The sequence below is a fragment of the Pipistrellus kuhlii genome, unplaced genomic scaffold, assembly GCF_014108245.1.
Source record: "Pipistrellus kuhlii isolate mPipKuh1 unplaced genomic scaffold, mPipKuh1.p scaffold_m20_p_7, whole genome shotgun sequence".
Lineage (NCBI taxonomy): Eukaryota > Metazoa > Chordata > Mammalia > Chiroptera > Vespertilionidae > Pipistrellus > Pipistrellus kuhlii.
Window position 1 is genome coordinate 39475256 of NW_023425573.1, and position 20881 is coordinate 39496136.

Genomic DNA, 20881 nt, shown 5'->3' on the forward strand with positions numbered 1-20881 from the left:
AATAAGGTGGTAAAGAGTGTACAATACATGTCATTTTTATGCCTAATAGCACCTTGGATAGTCTCTAGTGCATGTTATGTACACACACCTTACAGCATCTGTTTCTACCTGACAGCTTACAGCATTAGGCTGAATGTCGTGGTGCACAACTGAATAGGAGTGAAATGTCGAGCTGTATTACAATGGATTCTTACTGGAAAAAGTAAGATCTTTAGAGCTTCTTTTTTAGACTTTTCCATAAATGTTTTAAACTGACATATTTGCCAATACATAATTAAGATGACATACTAATTAAATGTTTAGATTGTTCTTCCAGAAATGGGGATGGATTTGGCTAGGCAACTGATGCGCTAGAATTAAAACATGTGTTTTGTACAGGGAAACCTATTTTGCAAATGTATTGACTATTCTTTAAAAAAATATATATATATATATTTTTATTGATTTCAGAATGGAAAAGAGAGGAAGAGAGAGAAACATCAGTGATGAGAGAGAATCATTAATTGGCTGCCTCCTGCACGCCCCACACTAGGGATCAAGCCCACAATTCCCGGCATATGCCCTGACCAGAAATCGAAGCATGGTCTCCGGGTTCATAGGTCGAAGCTCAACACTAAGCAACTCCAGGCTTGACTATTCTTTTTTTTTTTTTTTTTTTTTTTTAATATATTTTATTGATTTTTTACAGAGAGGAAGGGAGAAGAGAGAGCTAGAGAGCTAGAAACATCGATTGAAGAGAGACATCTAACAGCTGCCTCTTGCACACCCCACACCAGGGATGTGCCCGCAACCAATGTACATGCCCTTGACCGGAATCAAACCTGGGACCTTCCAGTCTGCAGACCGACGCTCTATCCACTGAGCCAAACCGGTTTTGGCAAGACTTGACTATTCTTAAAAGTATATGTAGCCGAAACCGGTTTGGCTTAATGGATAGAGCCTCGGTCTGCAGACTGAAAAGTCCCAGGTTCGATTCCGGTAAAGGGCATGTACATTGGTTGCAGGCACATCCCCTGTAGGGGGTGTGCAGAAGGCAGCTGGTCGATGTTTCTCTCTCATCGATTTTTCTACCTCTCCATCCCTCTCCCTTCCTCTCTGTGAAAAATCAATAAAAATATATATTTTTTAAAAAAGTTTATGTATACAGGGTCGTTAGAGTCAAGAATGGCTGGGATCATATCTTAATAAAATATGTCCTTATTTATTTGACTAATTTTCATATTATTTAAATCAGCCCAGGGAATGAGATAATAGGTTTGTTTTCTTATTCTACTACTATAGTTCTTGGGATTTTGGTCTAGTGATCACAAAATTTCTAGAAAAATGTTTTCCTGGACACAAGAATAATGAAATCACTTAAAACTTTTTAATACTCAAAATCCAGATTCTTAGTTTACGTGCTTTGGCCACATGCTAAAAATTAAGTAAGCAAATGCCAAACAAGGCAAAGTTTGTCAAGGCTGTGATTTATAAAGATTGTCAGCCAATGTCGAACACTGAATACTCTTTTCCCTTCTCAGCCTGAAAATACTTAAGAATAAAAACTATCATGCCCATCTTTCATTTAAAGTCATTCGGTTTGCCCAGCCAGTGTGGCTTAGTGGTTGAGCATCAACCTATGAACCAGGACGTCATGGTTTGATTCTCGGTCAGGGCATATACCTGAGTTGCAGGCTTGATCCCCAAGTAGGGGGCCCGCAGGAGGCAGCTGATCAATTATTCTCATCATTGATGTTTCTATCTTTCTCTCCTCTCTGAAATCAATAAAAATGTATTAGTTATTAGTTTGCATGTTCTTTCACAAGTTGTAAATCTTTTGGACCAATTTTTGGGTATTAGATAAACAGTATACTGTTCAATTCATATTGACTGATTAATTGTTTGTAATTTTTTAGGTACTAATTAGGATGAATGGGATTTGGAGAAATTGGATTTCCTATCTAAGGATAAGAAATGTGCCACAGAGATACCAAAGTGGTTATCACCCAGCAGTCCCTCTGGGATCAAGGATTCTAACTGACCCAGCCAAAGTTTTTGAGCACAACATGTGGTGAGTTATCTTCTTTGGTCTGATATTATGTGTGTATATTAAACATCAACAGTGGTACTATTTTCATTTAGTGCCAAGAAAGGATTTTTAATGCTGATCATTTAAGTGGTTGAGGCTCACTGATCCTAATTTAAGAGTTGCCAGTTCTAACTTCTTCGCAAATGGAATTAGAAAAGTGAAACTTCACAGTGCTTTCCTCAGCTTTGGGGTTCTTGCAGGCCCTCCCTGCTCACCCTGATCCTGGTTTGCTAGAGTTATCACTCCAGGCCTCTTTTCTAGGTAGAACCTTCCTCCTGCCCCACAGGCCCTTCTTCTTTGCAAGTACTTGTCAGCCAGCAAATGTATATTCAGTACTTGCTGCTTACTAAACACCTAGAAGAACACACTGGTATGACCCTAGTCCATGCTTTCAGGAAATCTACCCTCTATTTGGAAAGAGATGTTTATAGAAAATTTTTATAATTAGCAATACAAGGCAGCAAATTGTAAGGGATTAGCATGTTCTTACAAGGCCTGTTGGTATATGCCTTGTAAGAACAACTCAACAATACAAAATCACTTCTCTTTTAGCATAGTCTGAAGGTTTCTTTTTTCTTTTTTAATTTCAGCTTTATTGAAATATAATTGACATATAAAGGAGGATTTATTTAAGTGGGGAAACAGATTAGAAGTATTTATTTGGTCTCCAGTACCTACTATAGGTGTTTTTGAATAGGCTTCGGGAGCAGAACATTCTGGGGGAAATGTCCTGAACACAGGCTCTGCCACTGGGAAGAGGGAAAGGAACCAGGGCTAAAGATGTGAAGTTGCACGATATCTGCAGACAAAATTACTTTCTGACTACCTTCGGAGAACAAAGTATCTAGGGCTAGGAAAGTGATTTGTGGATTTTTTAAATTGTTATTGCAGCAATATAAATTTTTAAAGGAAGTAGGTTGAGGAGAAACAGCAAGATGGTAGTGTAGGTAAACGCAGTACTCACATCCTCCCACAACCACATCAAAATTACAACTAAAATACAGAACAACCATCATTCAGAACCGCCTAAAATATGTCTACATAGAAAACCTACAACTAGAGAATTAAAGAAGAAAGGACATTGAGACTTGTCGGAGGGGCTAAATGGGCTGGTCTGACACCCATGTGTGGTGTTTTTAAGTGAGAGGGATATCTTGGCTGAGGAGGCCTCCCATGAAGAGCAAGTGGTCCCAGCCCCACACCAGACCCCCAGCCCAGGCCTCCAGAGCTGGGAAGAGAAGTCCCCATAACTTCAGGCTATAAAACCAGTGGGGATTGTGGCTGAGTAACACAGAGGCTGCTGGAGTCTCAGGCAATTCCTCTTTAAGGGCCGGCACACGGACTTATTCAGACTCACTCCCTTGGAGCTCCAGCACTGGAACAGCAGTTTGAAAGGATTGAAAGCCATACAGGAAGGAACTAAATTGTCTGTCATCGGGGCAGGAATTGCAAGGGGTGCGGGTGCAGCTGTCTCCTAGACAAAAGTGCTGGCAGAGGTCATTGTTCCTCCGCTAAGATCTCCCTACACACAGAGCTCACTGGCAGGCATCATAGCTGAGTCTTAATCAATCTGTTTTCCCAGCCCTGAGATCTCACCCCATCCAATTTGGAGCCTCACCCAAGCTGTTTGCAGTGGCTTTTCCATATGAATGGCCTGTCCTGGCTCAAGCTTCAGACTTTCCTAAAATTTCTCAAACAAGTAGCAGCTGGACTCAGGGTGCCCCATACCTCTTGATACCCCAGGCTCAGCACTAGCAGCAGCTTGGCAAGGTTCACAGCTTTGCCCCTCCTAGGTACCTACAAGCCCAACACAAGTAGCAGCCATCTGCAGATCATTCTATAGCTCCAGGCAGGGCATAGACAGTGGCTGAATTTGCACCTTTCAAGAGGCCCCAGAACCAGTGCTGGTGGACAACTTCAGGTCATGCCAGATTACAACTGTTATCATATCCACGAGTGACACACTCAAGGGGTGGTACCAGTGAGCACCAAAACCCCACTGAAGCAAGTCCTGTTCTATAGGGGTATCTCTTACACAGCAGCTCTTCTACTATAGTCACAACTGGTCCTCACAGCCAATTGCCCTGGAGGCCCATTCCTCCTAGTGATAACAACAGCAATCAAGCCTCAACTACACCAGATCATTGCACACAGCCCACATAGGAGCCACACCTAGAATACCCAGCTCAGGTGACTGGGGAGGCTGAGCAACTAGGCCCTACAGGACACCTACTACACAAGGCCACTCTACCAATTCCAAGAGACATAGTAGCTCTACCTAATACATAGAAACAAACACAGGGATGCAGCCAAAATGCAGAGACAAAGAAACATGTCACAAATGAAAGAACAGGAGAAATTTCTAGAGAGAAAAAAACTAAATGAAATGGACACAAGCAAACTACTGGATATGGAGTTAAAAACAATGGTTATAAGGAGGCTCAAGAAACTTAATGAGAACTTCAATGGACTTAGAATGTCAACAACATAAAAAAGGACCAGTCAAAAATGAAAGATATACTAACTGAGATGAAGAATAATTTACAGGGAATCAACAGTAGAGGATGCCGAGACTCAAATCAGCGATTTGGAATATGAGGAAGCAAGTCCATTCAAAAGAGCAAAAAGCAACACCCGCTCAAAAGAGCAAAAAGAATCCAAAAATATGAAGATAGTGTAAGGAGCCTCTGGGACAACTTCAAGCGTATGAATATTCGCATCATGGGGTGCTGGAAGAAGAAAGAGAAAGAAATTGAAAACCTATTTGAAGAAAGAATGACAGAAAACTTCCCCTACCTGGTGACAGAAGCAAGTCCAGGAAGTGCAGAGTCCCAAACAGGAGGAACACAAATAGGTCCACATCAGGACATATCATAAAATGCCAAGGATTAAAGACAAAGAAAGAATCTTAAAAGCAGCAAGAGAAAAGCAGTTAGTAGTCCCAAAGGCTCCTTACACTATCTTCATTTTCTTTCTTTCTTTCTTTCTTTCTTTCTTTCTTTCTTTCTTTCTTTCTTTCTTTCTTTCTTTTTTTTTTTTTTTTTTTTGCTCCCTTGTAGAAGGGAGTGCCCATACAGCTGTTAGCTGACTTCTCAACAGAAACTTAGTAGGCCAGGGGGAGTGGCAAGAAATATTCAAATTTATAAAAAGCAAGGTCCTAAAACCAAGATTACTCTACCCAGCAAAGCTATCATCTAGAATAGAAGCTATCATTTAGAATAGAAGGTCAGATAAAGAGCTTCATAGGCAAGAAAAAGTTAAAGGAGTTCATGACCACCAAACCAGTATTATATGAAATGTTGAAGGATCTACTTGAAGAAGGAGGAGAATATGAACAAAAAATGGCAATAAATACATATCTATCAACAATTGAATCTAAAAATCAAAATAAATGAATAAGGAACCTAATGAACAAAATAAACTGTTGAATAAAATAGAGCCAGAGACGTGGAAATGTGGAACAGAATCTCAGAGGAGTGGGTGGGAAGAGATGAGCCATGCATTACCCATGGACACAGACTATAGGGTGGTAAAGGCGGGGCAGGATCCAAGTGGGGGAAGGCAATGGGGGGGGGAAAACGCAGAGGGACATCTTTAATACACTCAACAATAAAGAATTATTAGCCATTAAAAAATAAAAACAGCCGAAACCGGTTTGGCTCAATGGATAGAGCGTCGGCTTGGGGACTGAAGGGTCCCGGGTTCGATTCCGGTCAAGGGCATGTACCTTGGTTGCGGGCATATCCCCAGTAGGGGGTGTGCAAGAGGCAGCTGATCGATGACTCTCTCTCATCGATGTTTCTGACTCTCTATCTCTCTCCCTTCCTCTCTGTACAAAAATCAATAAAATATATTTTAAAAATAATAATAATAAAATAAAATAAAAATCAATAAAAAACATATCCTCAGGTAATGATTAAAAATAAATACATTTAAAAAAAATAAAAACAAAGGAAATAGGTTGACCATTTATTAATTAGTCCTCTACTGTACAAATGGTAGCCACTAGCCAGCCACCTGTGATTATTGAGGGTTTGCAACCTGGTTAGTCTGAGTTGAGATTTGCTGTAACATGTTGAAGACTTAATACAAAAAAGTTAAAATATATCATTTGTTAATTTTTATATTGAATTATATGTTAAGATGATATTGGGGGTATATTGAATTAAATAAGATGTATTTTTTAAATTAATTTCACTCTTGACAGTACCACCCAGAGAACGAAGAACAAGAGTGCCGTGTTGAAGCAACCACTGCCATTCAGATTCCTCTTATTCCTGCAGCTGCCTCTCTTTGGGATGGGGCTGACCCCCACAGTCCTCACACCCAATGGAAATGAAGCTCATTTACTCCCTGGAGCCCTCAGTGTTTCCACCCTGCCCCTCCCAGAGGTTCAGTGTTTTGTATTCAATGTCGAGTACATGAACTGCACTTGGGACAGCAGCTCCGAGCCTCGGCCCACCAACCTGACTCTGCACTATTGGTACGGGAACTCCGGTCATGACAAAGTCCAGGAGTGTGGCCACTATCTATACTCCTCAGAGATCACCTCCGGCTGCTGGTTGGGAAAAGAGGAGATCCGTCTCTACCAGACATTTGTGGTACAGCTCCAGGACCCACAGGCACTTGGGAGGAAGACCCAAAAGAGGCTAACCCTGAAGGATCTGGTGATTCCCTGGGCTCCGGAGAACCTAACACTTCACAACCTGACTGAATCCCAGCTGGAACTGAGGTGGAGCAACGGAGACCTGGGCCGCTGTTTGGAGTACCTGGTGCAGTACCGGAGCGGCCAGGACCGCAGCTGGATTGAACAGTTAGTGGGCCACAGCTGTAGCTTCTCCTTGCCTAGCGTGGACGGGCAGAAACTCTACACGTTTCGTGTTCGGAGTCGCTATAACCCACTCTGTGGAAATGCTCAGCATTGGAGTGAGTGGAGCCAACCGATCCACTGGGGCAGCCATATTTCAAAGAAGCCCCTAGAGCCCCCATCCTTGTTTGCACTGGAAGCGGTGCTCATCCCCCTTGGCTCTGTGGGACTGATTGTTTGCCTCATCTTTGTGTACTGCTGGCTGGAAAGGACTGTGTCCCACGTTCCTAGCCTCAAGAGCCTAGAGGACCTGGTTATCAAATACCATGGGAACTTTTCGGCCTGGAGTGGTGTGTCTAAGGAACTGGTGGAGAGCCTGCAGCCAGACTACAGTGAAAGGCTCTGCCACATCAGTGAGATTCCCCCAAAAGGGGATGCTCTAGAGGAGGGGCCTGGGGGCTCACCCTGCAGCCAGCGTAGCTCCTCTTGGGCTCCCCCATGTTACACCCTGAAACCTGAGCCCTAATACCCTGACAGAACGCCAGATGTCCTGTAGCCCTAAATTGTACTGACTTCCCCTTTTCCAACCAGCCTGGGCCCAATGCTCCCGTCACCCCAACTGTGGCTGATTTTTAATTGTGTGCCCCCTATTACTGCTCCCTCATTCAATATCTCCTTCTTAAGAATTGCCCCTTTGTCCTGTATATATTTGTCATCTCCCTCAATCCAACCCTTCCTCTTCCTAGAACTCTTTCTACCTCCCTCCCAACTTCTTTCCATCTACCCTTCCATTGTTCCCAAATCAATGAGAAATGAAGTTTCTGTTGATAATAAAAATAAATAAATAAATAAATAAATAAATAAAATTAATTTCACTCTTTTTCACTTTTTTTAAATGTTGCTATTAGCCCTAACCAGTTTGGCTCAGTGGATAGAAAGTCAGCCTGCAGACTGAAAGGTCGCAGGTTTGATTCCGGTCAAGGGCATGTACTTTGGTTGCCGGCACATCCCCAGTAGGAGGTGTGCAGGAGTCAGCTGATCCATGTTTCTCTCTCATTGATGTTTCTAACTCTCTACCACTCTCCCTTCCTCTCTGTAAAAAAATCAATAAAGTATATACTTTAAAAAAATAAATGTGGCTACTAAAAAATTATAAACTACTAGGGGCCCGGTACACCAAATTCATGCATGGGGGGTAGTGAGGTGTCCCTCAGCCCAGCCTGCACCCTGTCCAATCTGGAACCCCTCAAGGGAAGTCTGACAGCCCATTTAGGCCCAATCCTGGGCCTACATGTGCAGTTGGACAACCCTCTCACAATCCAGGATGCTGGCTCCCAACTGCTCACCTGCCTGCCTTCCTGATTGCCCCTAACTGCTTCTGCCTGCAGCCTGATCACCCCCTAAGCACTCCCCTGCAAGCCTGATTGATGCCTAACTGCTCCCCTGCCATCCTGATTGCCCCTAACTGCCCTCCCCTGCAGTCCTGTTTACCCCTAACTGCCCTCCCCTGCTTTCCTAGTCACCCCTAATTGCACTACTCTGCAGGCCTGGTCCTCCATAACTGCTCTTCCCTGCAGGCCTGGGTCCCTCCCAACTGCCCTTCCCTTCAGGCCTGGTTGCTCCCAACTTCCCTCCTCTGCCGGCCTGGTCACCCCTAACTGACCTCCCCTGCAGGCTTGATTGCCCCCAACTGCCCTCCCCTGCTGGCCATCCTGTGGTGGCCATCTTGTGTTCACATGGGGGCAGGATCTTTGACCACATGGGGGCAGCCATCTTGTGTGTTGGAGTGATGGTCAATCTGCATATTACTCCTTTATCAGATAGGATAGAGGCCTGGTGCATGGTTGGGGGCCAGCTGGTTTGTCCTGAACGGTGTCCCAGATCAAGGTGGGGATTTCCTTGGGGTGTGTGGTGGCCTGGGCGAGGTGGTTGCAGGCTGGCCATGCCCCCCGGTGACCCAAGCAGAGGCCCTGGTATCTAGGGTTTATTTATCTTTTACAATTGAAACTTCACAGCCTGGAGCGGAGGCCTAGGCTGGCCAGGACGGCAGAAGCTTGGCTTCCTCCATTGCTGGGGGCAACCCTAGCCTACTCTTTTCAGCTCCATGGCTGCCACCATTTTTGTTGGGATTTTTTTATCTTCTATCATTGAAACTTGGTAGCATTGAGTGAAGGCCTAGGCCAGCAAGGGCAGGTGGAAAGCTTGGCTTCCTCTATTGCCTGGAGAAACCCAAGCCTCCTTCTTGCTCTCCATGGCCACAGCCATCTTGGTTGGGTTTATTTGCATATTTGCTCCTGATTTGATGGTGGGCGTGCCTTGTGGGTGCAGTGGAGGTATGGCCAATTTGCATATTACTCTTTTATTAGATAGGATATTTGTGGCTCATGTTATACTCTTGGACAGTTGCTGAATTAAAACCATATTGAGCATCATCACTAATATGGACAGTTGTGTCTTGTGAGTTCATTGGTAGGCATTTAAACCCCTAGAAGATCTTCTAGTCCTAGGCAGGCTTCTTCTTTACAATTTTTTTCCTTCCTTAGACTAGTGATTAGCTGTGTGTGTGCTCTTTTTCCATTCTGCTGCTCCAGCTCTTTCTGTGCAAGATTCCTGCCTACTCATTTAAGTTCTGTTCTGTCATAGGCTATCCAGGAAACGAGGGTCAACTGGTCCAGTGACTAGCTTTGGGCTGTGGCACAAGAATCCCTTGGCAAGTTATTTCACTAGGTGTAGAGATATGGCCCAGAAAATTTTAAATTGAAAAAGGTCTTTTAGTAATTCTGTCGAGCAGCGAGGTTTAAGAATCCATGATCCAGTCTAATGGCTTTCAAACTTTTCTTTAGCAGCAGAATTTCTTTTCCAAGAGAAGTCTCAATATAGAATCCCAATATTTTTTTTAAAAATGTGTTTTTATTGATTTTAGAGAGAGGAAGGGAGAGAGGGAGAGAGAAACATCGACCAGTTGCCTCCTGTATGCACCCAGATCAGGGATTGAATCCACCACCTGGACTTGTGCCCTGACCAGGAATTGAACCAGTAGACCTCTCAGTGCACAGGCTGATGCTCAACTAACTGAGCTACACGATCCAAGGCTAGGATCCCAATATTTAAAAGGTAAAAACAAACCTACTCTGAATGAAGTGGGCCTGAAGACCGAGGGCATCAACAGCTCCACTTCTCTTTTCCTCTCCCACTTCTCATCCCTCACTGGCAGCCAGGAAGACCATCAGGGTTCTGTCGATCAAAATTTGAGAAACCTTGATTGAGTCTTGTCAGGCATTCTTCTCTATAGCATACCCCACAAGGGGTTCTCCAGCCTGTGCCAAGATGCCGCCAGTGACCTCTCTCCAAAGGCAGAGATGCTGTGACAGTGGCGTAATAGGAAAGGAGTTGCTTCACACTGACTGAAAAGCAGAAGACTGGTTTACTTTTCCTTCCTTCAAAGTTCTGTCCAAAAGTTCTCCCTTATCTTCTGCTTTATATGTAAGAGTAATATTTCTTCTCTTGGTGAATTTCGATTTTTTTCAAGTTGTTTCTGGAAAAGCATATGTCATTTCTCTCTCAGAGATATTAGAATTGTCTACAGTTTGTTTCTCTTTAGCCTCTTGGTAAGGAATATTTATTTTGTACTAGAGGCCCAGTGCACGGATTCACGCACTGGTGTGGTCCCTCGGCCTGATGTGCGGGGATCAGCCAAAACCGGCCATCCTACATCCTCCGAGGGATGTAGTAGCACGAAGGACAGGCGGCTGGGGAGGAGCCCGAGTCCAGGCCATGCGCCACACCACTCCCACTCATCCCAGCCCCACTGTGCCTGCTGCAGCCACCAGTTGGTAGGCTCACTGCCGCTCCATATGGTCTCTACGTGCATGTCCATGACTGAGAAGCTGCCATGAGCTTGCGCCCAGTGGTCTTGATGTTGATCCTGATGCTGGTCCTGGTCCAGGTGGGGGAGGGGTGCACAGGGGGAATGTCCACAGCTGCGCTTGCCAGCCATGAGCCCGGCGTCTGGCACCCATTGCCTTTTTATTCCGTTTCTAATATCCTGAGAAAGGTTTGCCCTCCTGATTCTGGAGTTTGTATTATTAGTATCTACATCTGCCTATAGTTTTTTAAATAATTTGCTGAAATGAATTTCACACAACATAAAATTAAACATTTTAAAGTGAGCAATTCAATGACATTAATTACATTCACAATATTGTGCAGCCAACAGCTCTGTTCACTTCCCAAATGTTTCTATCACCCCAAAGTAAAACCCCTCACTCATTAAGCAGTTTATCCTTACCCTGCAGTCCTCCAGCCCCTGACAGCCACCAATCTGTGTCCTATCTATATAGATATGCCTCTTACAGATATTTCATATAGATGGACTCATATGATAGGTGACCTTTTGTGTCTGGCTTCTTTCACTTAACGTAATGTCTTGGAGCCATCCATATTGTGGCAGTCTCAGTACTTCATTCCTTTTTATGACTAAATAATGTTCTGTTGAATGCATATGCCACAGTTGGTTTATCCATTCACCCAGTGATGGAAATTTGGACTATTCCCACCTTTTGACTCTTGTGAATAGAGATGCTTTGAACATGTGTATATATGTACTTGTTTTCAATTCTTTGCAGTATGTACCCAGGAATGTAGCTGCAAGGTCACATAGTGAATCTATGTTTAACTTTTTGAGGATCTACCAAACTATTTTCCATAGTGACTGAACCATTTTATATTCTTCTGGTAGTCTTCTAATTATATTTAGTACATGTATTAATTTGGGCATGAGGGGGCAGGCATTGACAGAAAACTGTATTCAGAATGCTTTTGAGAAATGGCCCAGAGATCTGTCTGCATTGGGCAACTTAAACAGTTACTTGGAAAAATCACTCCTTATTCCATGCTGTTCATAGTGTAAGTGTGTAGCAACTTTTCAGGGGAACCCTGACATCCTTTCTAATAAAAGAATAATATGCAAATTGACCACCACTCCAACACACAAGATGGCTGCCCCATCTGGTCAAAGATGGCTGCCCCTATGTGGACACAAGGCCACCACAGGATGGCCAGCAGGGGAGAGCAGTTGGGAGGGACCAGGCCTGCAAAGGAGGGCAGTTGGGGGTGATCAAACCTGCAGGGGAGGGCAGTTATGGGGGGACCCACGCCTGCAGGGAAGAGCAGTTAGGGGGACCAGGCCTACAGGGGAGGGCAGTTAAGGGCAAAGAGGCTGGCAGGGGAGCAATTAGGCATCAATCAGGCTGTCAGGGGAATGGTTAGGGGGTGATCAGGCTGGCAGGCAGAAGCAGTTAGGGGCAACCAGGAAGGCAGGCAGGCGAGCAGTAGGGAGGTAGCAATCTTGGATTGTGAGAGGGATCCCAGATTTGAGAGGATACAGGCTGGGCTGGGGGATACCAACCCTCCTCCCTCCCCCATGCACGAATTTTGTGCACTAGGCCTCTAGTTTATAAGAAAGCAGAAGGCAATTATATTATCAGCTAGGCTAGTGGCCCTCAAGCTTTTTGGCTTGATCCATAGTAAAAAGTGAAACTTACATCATGGACCAGTATACATAAAATATGCTTATGAAATAGGAACAAAAGTTTTATGTCCATTTTTACCATGTGACCCATGCCCAGATAGTTTCCTTTTATTTTTTTCTACTCTGTTTTTTTCTTTTTTTAATTGTCAGACTAAATTGATTTCTTGATTCACTAAGAGCTGTGACCTTTAGTTTAAAAAATATTGGTCTAAGCCATTCTCTGTAGATCCAAGTCAGGACCTGTATGTTGTGAAATGTCTTTCTATTATATAACCCATTTAAATAATAGTTTCCAGAATTCCAATTGAATTTTTTCTTATTATATAGTATGAATTTTCTTTAATCATTTTATTTGTCTCTGATTTCTCTCGCCCTGTTACAATCACAGTTCTTTAATACAGATAAATATTTTCTCTGTCTACCTTCATTATGACATTTGTCATTAGAGACTAGTTTAGATGTTGAGAGCACAGTCTGGCTAGCTGTCTAAATTTGGGAAGTTACTTTATCTGTGCCTTAGTTTCTTCATCTTTAAAATGGAATAATATCTATTTTCATAGGATTGCTGTGAGGATTAAATTATATAGATAGATAGATAGATAGATAGATAGATATAGATATAGATATAGATATCCTAAATAATAAAAGGCTAATATGTAAATTGACTTAATAGTGGAACAACTGGTCACTATGACACATACTGACCACCAGGGGGCAGACGCTCAACACAGGAGCTGCCCCCTGGCTCCTACAGGGGGAGTGCCGCTCAGCCAGAAGCCGGACTGAGGGCTGGAGAGTTCAGCAGTGGTGGCGGGAGCCTCTCCCTCCTCTGTGGCAGCTCTAAGGATGTCTGGCTGATGGCTTAGGCCTGCTGCCATGGGCTTCTGGCCTGTGAGAAGGCACAGGCCATGCTGAGGGATCTGCCCCGCCCTCCAAGTGCATGAATTTCGGGCCCCGGGCCTCTGGTATAATATAAAATGTATACACATAGTGAATGGGCAACACATAAGAATCAGCTATCTCATTGTAACCGTTTTCTAACGCTTACTTTAGTTACTTAGGTATCTATTTTATCTTCATTATTAGATTAATATGTTTCTTCAGAGAAGAGTTTAGCTATGTCTGTATCATAGCTATATTCCTTATTTAATAAACACCTAATAAAAATGTTTGAATAAGTGGGTCAATATAGGTAAATATGAGATCCAGTTCATATCTATTAGAAGTTTATAACTGGACTGAGAGTTAATCTAGTGGCTAAATATGGGCTTTAGAATTTTAAAAAAATTTTGAATTTAAATTTTGACTCTACCCCTTTCAAGGTAGGTGAATTTGAGCAAATTCCTTCAGGAGAGGTTGTGAATATTAAAGGACATAAATATGTAAAACTCTTAGTAGTAAGTTACAATTAAAAGGCATCATTCTTATTATTATCAGATGAAGAGTTGACATATATACCAAAGAATAAAGAAACAGTAAAGAGGAGTGTATGCAAGGTCATACATTGAAAACAGTGAAGAACATATTAATGGTCTGCAGAATAAAAAACATTCCTTCTCTCTAAAGATACTTCTCTCTAAGAACCTCTCTGTTATTTTGAATTACTTTGTTACAATAAATTCCCAGTAGTATAATTCATAGATCAAACAGTATAAGGCATTTTTCCCCCTTGGTAGTGGTAGTGCTAGTGTTGGTTGTTAAATACTTGATTATTTTCCGTTTGTTTGTCAGTTATTTGTTTCTATGCTTAAATTCTACTGCAACTGTATTTATTGCTTATAAACTTGAATGATTCTTATTGCTGTCTGTTGGGTTTGGGTATACGTGAATCAGACTTTTCTAATATAAAGAACTACTATAAAGCTGCAGTTCTTGAGGAAGTCCCATAAATACAGTAGGAACATTTTATAGGTTTCAGTGGGGATTCTGTAACTGTACAGTGGAAAATCTGTACTGCAGTGGCTTAGGGTATAATATTACCCCCTTAGCAGTTAAGAAAATGAAGAAACATAAAGAACAGTGTAAGGAAGTTAGAGCAATTTAAAAAACAACTAAAACCTATCAAATGCTTAGGAAGAAGCAAGTTAAATTAACAGTTTAAAACATGCTTAAAGCTAAAGACCACATACACTCTCATTGTCTCAGAGCTTGGTTCTTCATAGGGAAATGAATTGTTCTATTTCCTTTCTTATATGTTGTAGAAATTTACAGATGACCTGTCCCAGCCTTAATAATACTTTCTCTTTTTTTAATTCCTCACTAGCGGATATGTTTTTTGTTTGTTTCTTTCTTTCTTTCAATGTAATTTATCCTTTCTAAGTATACAGTTCAGTGATTTTCAGTAAGTTTATAGTTATAACCATTACCTCAGTCCAATTTTAAAGCATTTACATTACCCTAAGAGGATTTTTTATGCCAATTTGCAGACATTGTCCTTTACAATTCCCAGTTACAGGCAATTACTAATCCACTTTTTGTTTTTATATTTTAGCATTTCATAGTAATGGAATCATACAACGTGTGGCCTTTTGCATGTGGCTTCTTAGCATAATGTTTTTGAGGTTCATTTAGGTTATGTATACCCATAGTTTGGTGGGTTTTGGAGTAGAAATACTCTCATCCCATTGTTTGGATATTATACATTTATTTATCCTTTCATAATTTGATCGGTATTTTAGTTGTTTCCACTTTGGGGGTATTATTAAAATGCTGCTACGTGAATATTTGTGTTTATGAATATTTTTTGTGAGAACATATGTTTTCAGTTCTCTTGGATGTAAACCTAAGAATAGAATTTCTGGGCCAGAGGATATGTTTTTATTGATTTGAGAGAGAAAGAGAGAGTTCAGTGTGACAGAGAAACACCAATTGGTTGCCTCCCGTCAAACCCACAACCTAGGTATGTGCCCTGGCTGGGAATCAAACCTGCCACCTTTTGTTGTACAGGATGACACTTCACCCAACTGAGTCACCCAGCCAGGGCAATAATACTGTGTTTTGTTTTTTTTTAATAAATTATTTGTTGCCTTTAATAATGTTCTGTATATATGGGGGAGGCAAAAGTAGGTTTATAGTTATGAGTATGCAAAACAGTTTATTCTTATATTATTATTTATTGTATTATTTTCATGTGAACAACTGTAAGCCTACTTTTGCCCCACCCCGTATATTTATATGTACAGAATACAAAGTATAGTTGTCAGCTCAAAGTGATTCCTCACGTATATTAAAGTAAGACAAAACAAAAATCTATTCTAATCTGATTCATGAGAGCAAGTGACAAAGCTGCTTAATGATTATTTGGATTTTAAATAATTAGGCTTTATTTGAAATAATGGTGGTTAAAGTTCCATCTGTGAAACTGAGTTTTGCATTATCATTTGCTTTTCCTGGGGACTTCAGTATACCAGATCTAATCCTCCTCAAAATGTTGCTGTTTCTCATCTTTCGTGGTATATTTATAGGCAGTTCCCTGGAATGCACCCTCTCATATCTGATTGCATACACATTACTTAAAAATAGCACCAAGCTTATCATCATTCTACCCAAACCAACTCCTTATTCTGTCATTGATACCCTCAGTTTCCTTCATATTCAGTTTTAAGATCTTGAAATCACCCCTGACTCTTCTCATTCTACTCCCCACAACATCTCGTTAATCTCCAGGACATACCTAACAGCTTTGTTTTTTCCCACAGGGTCTCTCTCTCCACTCCTTTCTGCTTTTCATTGCCACCACCTTATTCCCGGGACTCATTACTCCTAGATCACTGCAACAGGCTTCTAGTTGGTCTCCTACCCTCCAGTAATCCCTAATCCTTGTGTCTTACACATCACTAAACTGCTCACATTTGAGATCCTCTGATTTTGAGCTCTTAACTTCATCTGCAATTATTCAAGAGAATCAATCAAAATGGATTTATTTGTTGTTTCCTGTACAAACTGTCCACAGTCCCAACTTCATACACCTATATCAGTTAATGTTTATCAGTCACCATAATGATGCACCTCAGGGATTTTATAATATCATATGATATTAATGTTGATATTTATATCAGTAAGGTAGCTGTAAATATCATATGATATTAATGTTGATGATATTTTTTTTAAATAATTTTCAATAAGGACATTTCGAGTTATATAGAATTTGAACTCTTATGTATATGATTTCATTATTGTTTAGGGAAAAAAAACCAAACTGGTTTATTCCAAGAAATCACATCACTCTCTAAAGTTTTACCAGTTGCAAAAAAAAGAAGTGCAAACTTTGTAAAAACAAAACAAAATCACCTTTTTTATATAAAGATGCTGCTTTTTATTCCAAGAAAGACATTTTTTGTGGCAAAAAAATAATATCTTCTCCTATTGGGAAAATACATTTTGAAACTAAAAAATACTTCAAGAAAATGCCAATTCTTCGAAAGGTGACTTTTTTATATCTATAACAAGTAGTCTATAATTTAAATGTAAATGAACCCATTTATAGAAATTCAGGCAGCTAATAAGAGAAGTCTAAAGTTACTTTAAAAACAGGATAAACACAAAGTATTTTACAAGTATTGTAAAAAAAAAAAAAAAGTATTCAAAAACCATTAAAGAATGCCCTGTGCATAAATTAACAAAAAGGCAAATGAATTTAGTCTTAGAGTAAAATGCAGTGAACCACACCATCACCTAAATAATCATATGCCATAATAGTGCTTCTGGGACATGACGTACTTCGGCAATCATTTCCAAAAGGTGGCTGGGGGTTGCAACAGGACCAGTTTTAAACAAAGAAACTGTATAGGTCCCAGGCTTGTCCCACCACTTATCAGAAGGCGCATCTGACACAGAACACACTCAGTCGACGTGGAATTCGTTCATATCACTTGTCTTTGCGTAACCTAGAATGACAGATGCATCCCCTGCCGCCTTTTCCCACCTTCTTCAACCGTAAAGCATGTTTTACAGTTGTTTTATTTATTTATTTTTTTATAGGGATCACATGCAATGGTCAAAAGAGGAAGAAGCAGCAGCCAGGAAAAAAGTAGAGGAAAACTCAGCTGAGCGAGTCCTTCTGGAAGAGCAAGGTAGGCAGCTAACTGTGGTGTCAGTTCCTGGGCCCAGTTTTCCTGTTTGACTTCCACTCATTCCGTTCTCACCGGGGGCTTTGTCTCCTGCTTGTGCCCTTGCTTTGGCGAGTTCTTTAAAGAACTTGTTCCCTTTGGGAGGATGCCCAGTTTTTCCAGTGCAGTGGGACCAACTTAATGAAATAAATTATGTATTCACCTTGTACTTGCTCTTTTTTTAGTCCTATTGTTGCTCTTTCTGAGACACACACACACACACACATACATGGGTGGCATTTCAAACAAGGTATGAAAATACAACTTAAAATTTTTCCTCTCGTTAGGAGTCTTTTAGTATCTGCTTTGCGTTTCACTTGTCAGGAATGTTCAACAAGTTCACACACTTTCAGCGAGGAAGGTACAGTCATATCAAAATGTTGCTGGTCTCTTAGGATAAATATAAAGTTCCAATATGTAAGGATTTAAGCAGGTAACTTTTCTTGAAGGCCATTGATATTTAGAGTTTAATTCAGATAAAGCCTCGCCAGGCCTTCAAAAATGGCTTCTGAAAAATTGATCTGTGCGACTATCACAAAAAAAAGAAAATGTGTTGGTGAGGATGTAGAGAAATGGCAACGCTTTTGCATTGTTGGCTGAATTGTAAAATGATGCAACTTTTAGGGAAAGCAGTATGGAAGCACCTTAAAAATTAAAAGTGAAGCTAGCATCTATGACCTAGCAACCTCGCCTCTGGACATAGCAAAAAGAAATAGAAAGCAGAGTCTTGAGATATATTTATACATCCATGTTCATAGCAACACTATTTATCGTAGGCAAAAGGTGGAAACATTCAAAATGTCCACCAATGCATAAAAGGGTAAACAAAATGTGGTAGATACATACAGAGGGTTATTGTTCAGCCTTAAAAGTGCAGGAAACTGCCAAAACCAGTTTGGCTCAGTGGTAGAGCGTCGGTCTGCCTACTGAAAGGTCCCAGGTTCGATTCTGGTCAGGGGCATGTACCTTGGTTGCGGGCACATCCCCGGTGGGGGGTGTGCAGGAGGCAGCTGGTCGATGTTTCTCTCTCATCAACATTTCTAGCTCTCTATCTCTCTCCCTTCCTCTCTGTAAAAAATCAATAAAATATATATATATTTTTAAAAGTGAAGGAAACCCTACCACATGCTATAACCTGGAGGAACCCGGAGAACATGTGGAAGGAAATAAACCAGTCACACAAAGGCAAATGCTATGTATTTCCACTTAAATGTGAAAAAAGTAGTCATATTCATAGAAACAGAAAGTAGAATGGTGGTCACCAAGGCCTGGGGGACAGGCAAATATCAGGGCTGTTGTTTAATGGGTGTAGAGTTTCAGATTTGCAAGATGAAAAAGTTCTAGACATCTGTTCAACACTGGAACTGTACGCTTAAAAACAGTGAAGATGGTAAGTTTTACATTACGTGTTTTTACCACAGTTTTTTAAAAAGAACTCCCCAAAATGACCTCTGTCCTAACTACATTGCTGGGAACCCACAGACATTCTGTCGAACATCTGGATTTTTTTTTAACCTTATTTTGCTAAAAATCATTTCTTCTTAACAGCTTGGTTCTTTTTCCTTAAAAACAAACAAACAAACAAAAAACTTATTGAAGTAGCAAATGCAGAAATCTACACAATTATAAGTGAATTCTCACAGAGCTCAATGACTGTTCCAAACATCCACCTTAAGAAGCAGAATATCACCAGTAACCCAGAAACTTCTCATGTTCCACCCCAATTACCATATTTTCCCCAACCCCTCAGGCCCCACCGGGAGCAACCATTGTTTTTGTGGCTTCCGACCCATGTTCATTTGTCAGAACAGTTTGGTTCTGGTTGTGACCATTTCTCATGCACTCTTGAGGCAAAATCTGAGTACCCATGAGATAGAGCAAGCCAGGAAACTATGGTCACGGGTCAAAGCCAGCCCACTGCCTGTTTTTATAAGTCAAGTGTTTCTGGGACACAGACATACTCATTTATTTACATATTTCCTACGGCTGCTTTTGAGCTATGTTTACAGAGCTGAACAGTGGCGACAGAGACCATATGTAGCCCAAATGACTACTCGCTCACTGGCCCTTTGAAGGAAATGTTTGTCAATGCCTGAGATACAATTTTCAGGATAGTAGATTGGTCAGCTGTCCCAAGGTTCCCTAGGAAAAGGTATTTACATTCCTCTGTGAAAATCACTAATCCCACTGGTAGTTAACCGTCATTTTAGTGGCTTTAGTCTACCATTGAGGCTAAGGTTTGAAGCGAAGGTAGTTGTGCAATCCGAGCTACTGAGACAGCCCCCTTAGCTGCCCTGACCCGGTGAAGGGGCAGTGCTGCGTCTTATCCTCGAGCACCAGTTGCTGTTCCTTAGAGCTTGCTCTCATTTCTTACCCCTAAGCTCGGACGTGTCCTGGAGAGGGGACAAGAAGGAAGACTACCTGACCCACAATGGAGCTGTTCTATTTTTATGAGCTTCCACCCATGCAGTCCAGAGTGGGTGGTGGCCCGGGAGTTGGATGTGCGGGTGCATACCAGTGGCAGCTCTGCTTGCAGGATCAGCCAACATTGCATTCCTTTCAGGAGCTCTGTCATTCTGTTTCTGAGGAAGTATAATTTTGCTTCTTTGCCAGCAGCTGCACCAGACATATTTTCCACATTACTCAAGCTTCTGCTAGTGGCCACCTGGATGGGACAGAAAAGAGTCAAGCCTAAACCGAATTAAAAGTTATCAGTCATCTTAATTCATTTCCCGCAAATTAAAAATTATACGCAGTATATTTCATTTGATCATTAAAAAACCAAGGATTTCCCCCCCACACACACACACTCTTGAATATTTCCGTTTAGAACATAAAGAGATGAGCAGTGCTGATAATGTTCCCTTGCAGTGCTCTGCACGTGGCTGCCTATTTTGGCCTATTTATGTTAACAATGAACTTGAGTGAAGCTAATGAGGAGGTTATTTTAGGGCCCTGGAAACCGCAGTAAAGGAAAACGACGGTTCCTACAGAACCATAGTGTGACTGAAATAGAAAGGTGGTGACTGGGCTCGCTCTGTAGAAGCAGGAAAAGCAGGCTCGAGAGGACTGATGATACTGCTTTGAAGCATTTGGCGTGTGCTTATTAGCATGTCCAATCTCTTTCTGAGCAAGTTTTCTGGCTGTCATGGAGACACAGAACAGAAGATTCCACTGTAAAATGACTCCAAGTGATCGAGGTTTCCGCTGCATTCTGTCTGTGTGTCCCCTCCATGGTAACACCCCTCAGTGCGCTGGACTTCATACATGTCAGGGAACCAGGAGAGAGCCACATGGTGAGGGTGCATGCTTCATCACATCACACGTAAGCAAGGTTGCACGTGGCAGAGAAAGAGCACTTTTGTTCC

General features: G+C 41.6%; 1 protein-coding gene across 5 annotated transcripts in view; it reads left to right on the top strand.

The window, feature by feature from the left end:
• Nucleotides 1-20881, top strand: part of METTL8 (methyltransferase 8, methylcytidine) — an 89190-nt gene that overhangs the window by 27632 nt on the left and 40677 nt on the right. For 2 of the 5 annotated variants that reach the window (XR_004984868.2, XM_036421084.2), the window contains exons 2-3: nucleotides 1896-2050; nucleotides 17386-17477. Coding sequence is in view for 4 of the 5 variants with exons in the window: in XM_036421084.2 (XP_036276977.1) it covers nucleotides 1908-2050; nucleotides 17386-17477 (235 nt within the window). In the remaining variant the exon portion in view is untranslated. Of the gene's footprint in view, nucleotides 1-115; nucleotides 203-1895; nucleotides 2051-6275; nucleotides 7729-17385; nucleotides 17478-20881 lie in introns of those variants that run through there. The other 3 variants (XM_036421082.2, XM_045575306.1, XM_036421083.1) reach the window with 2 other exon arrangements.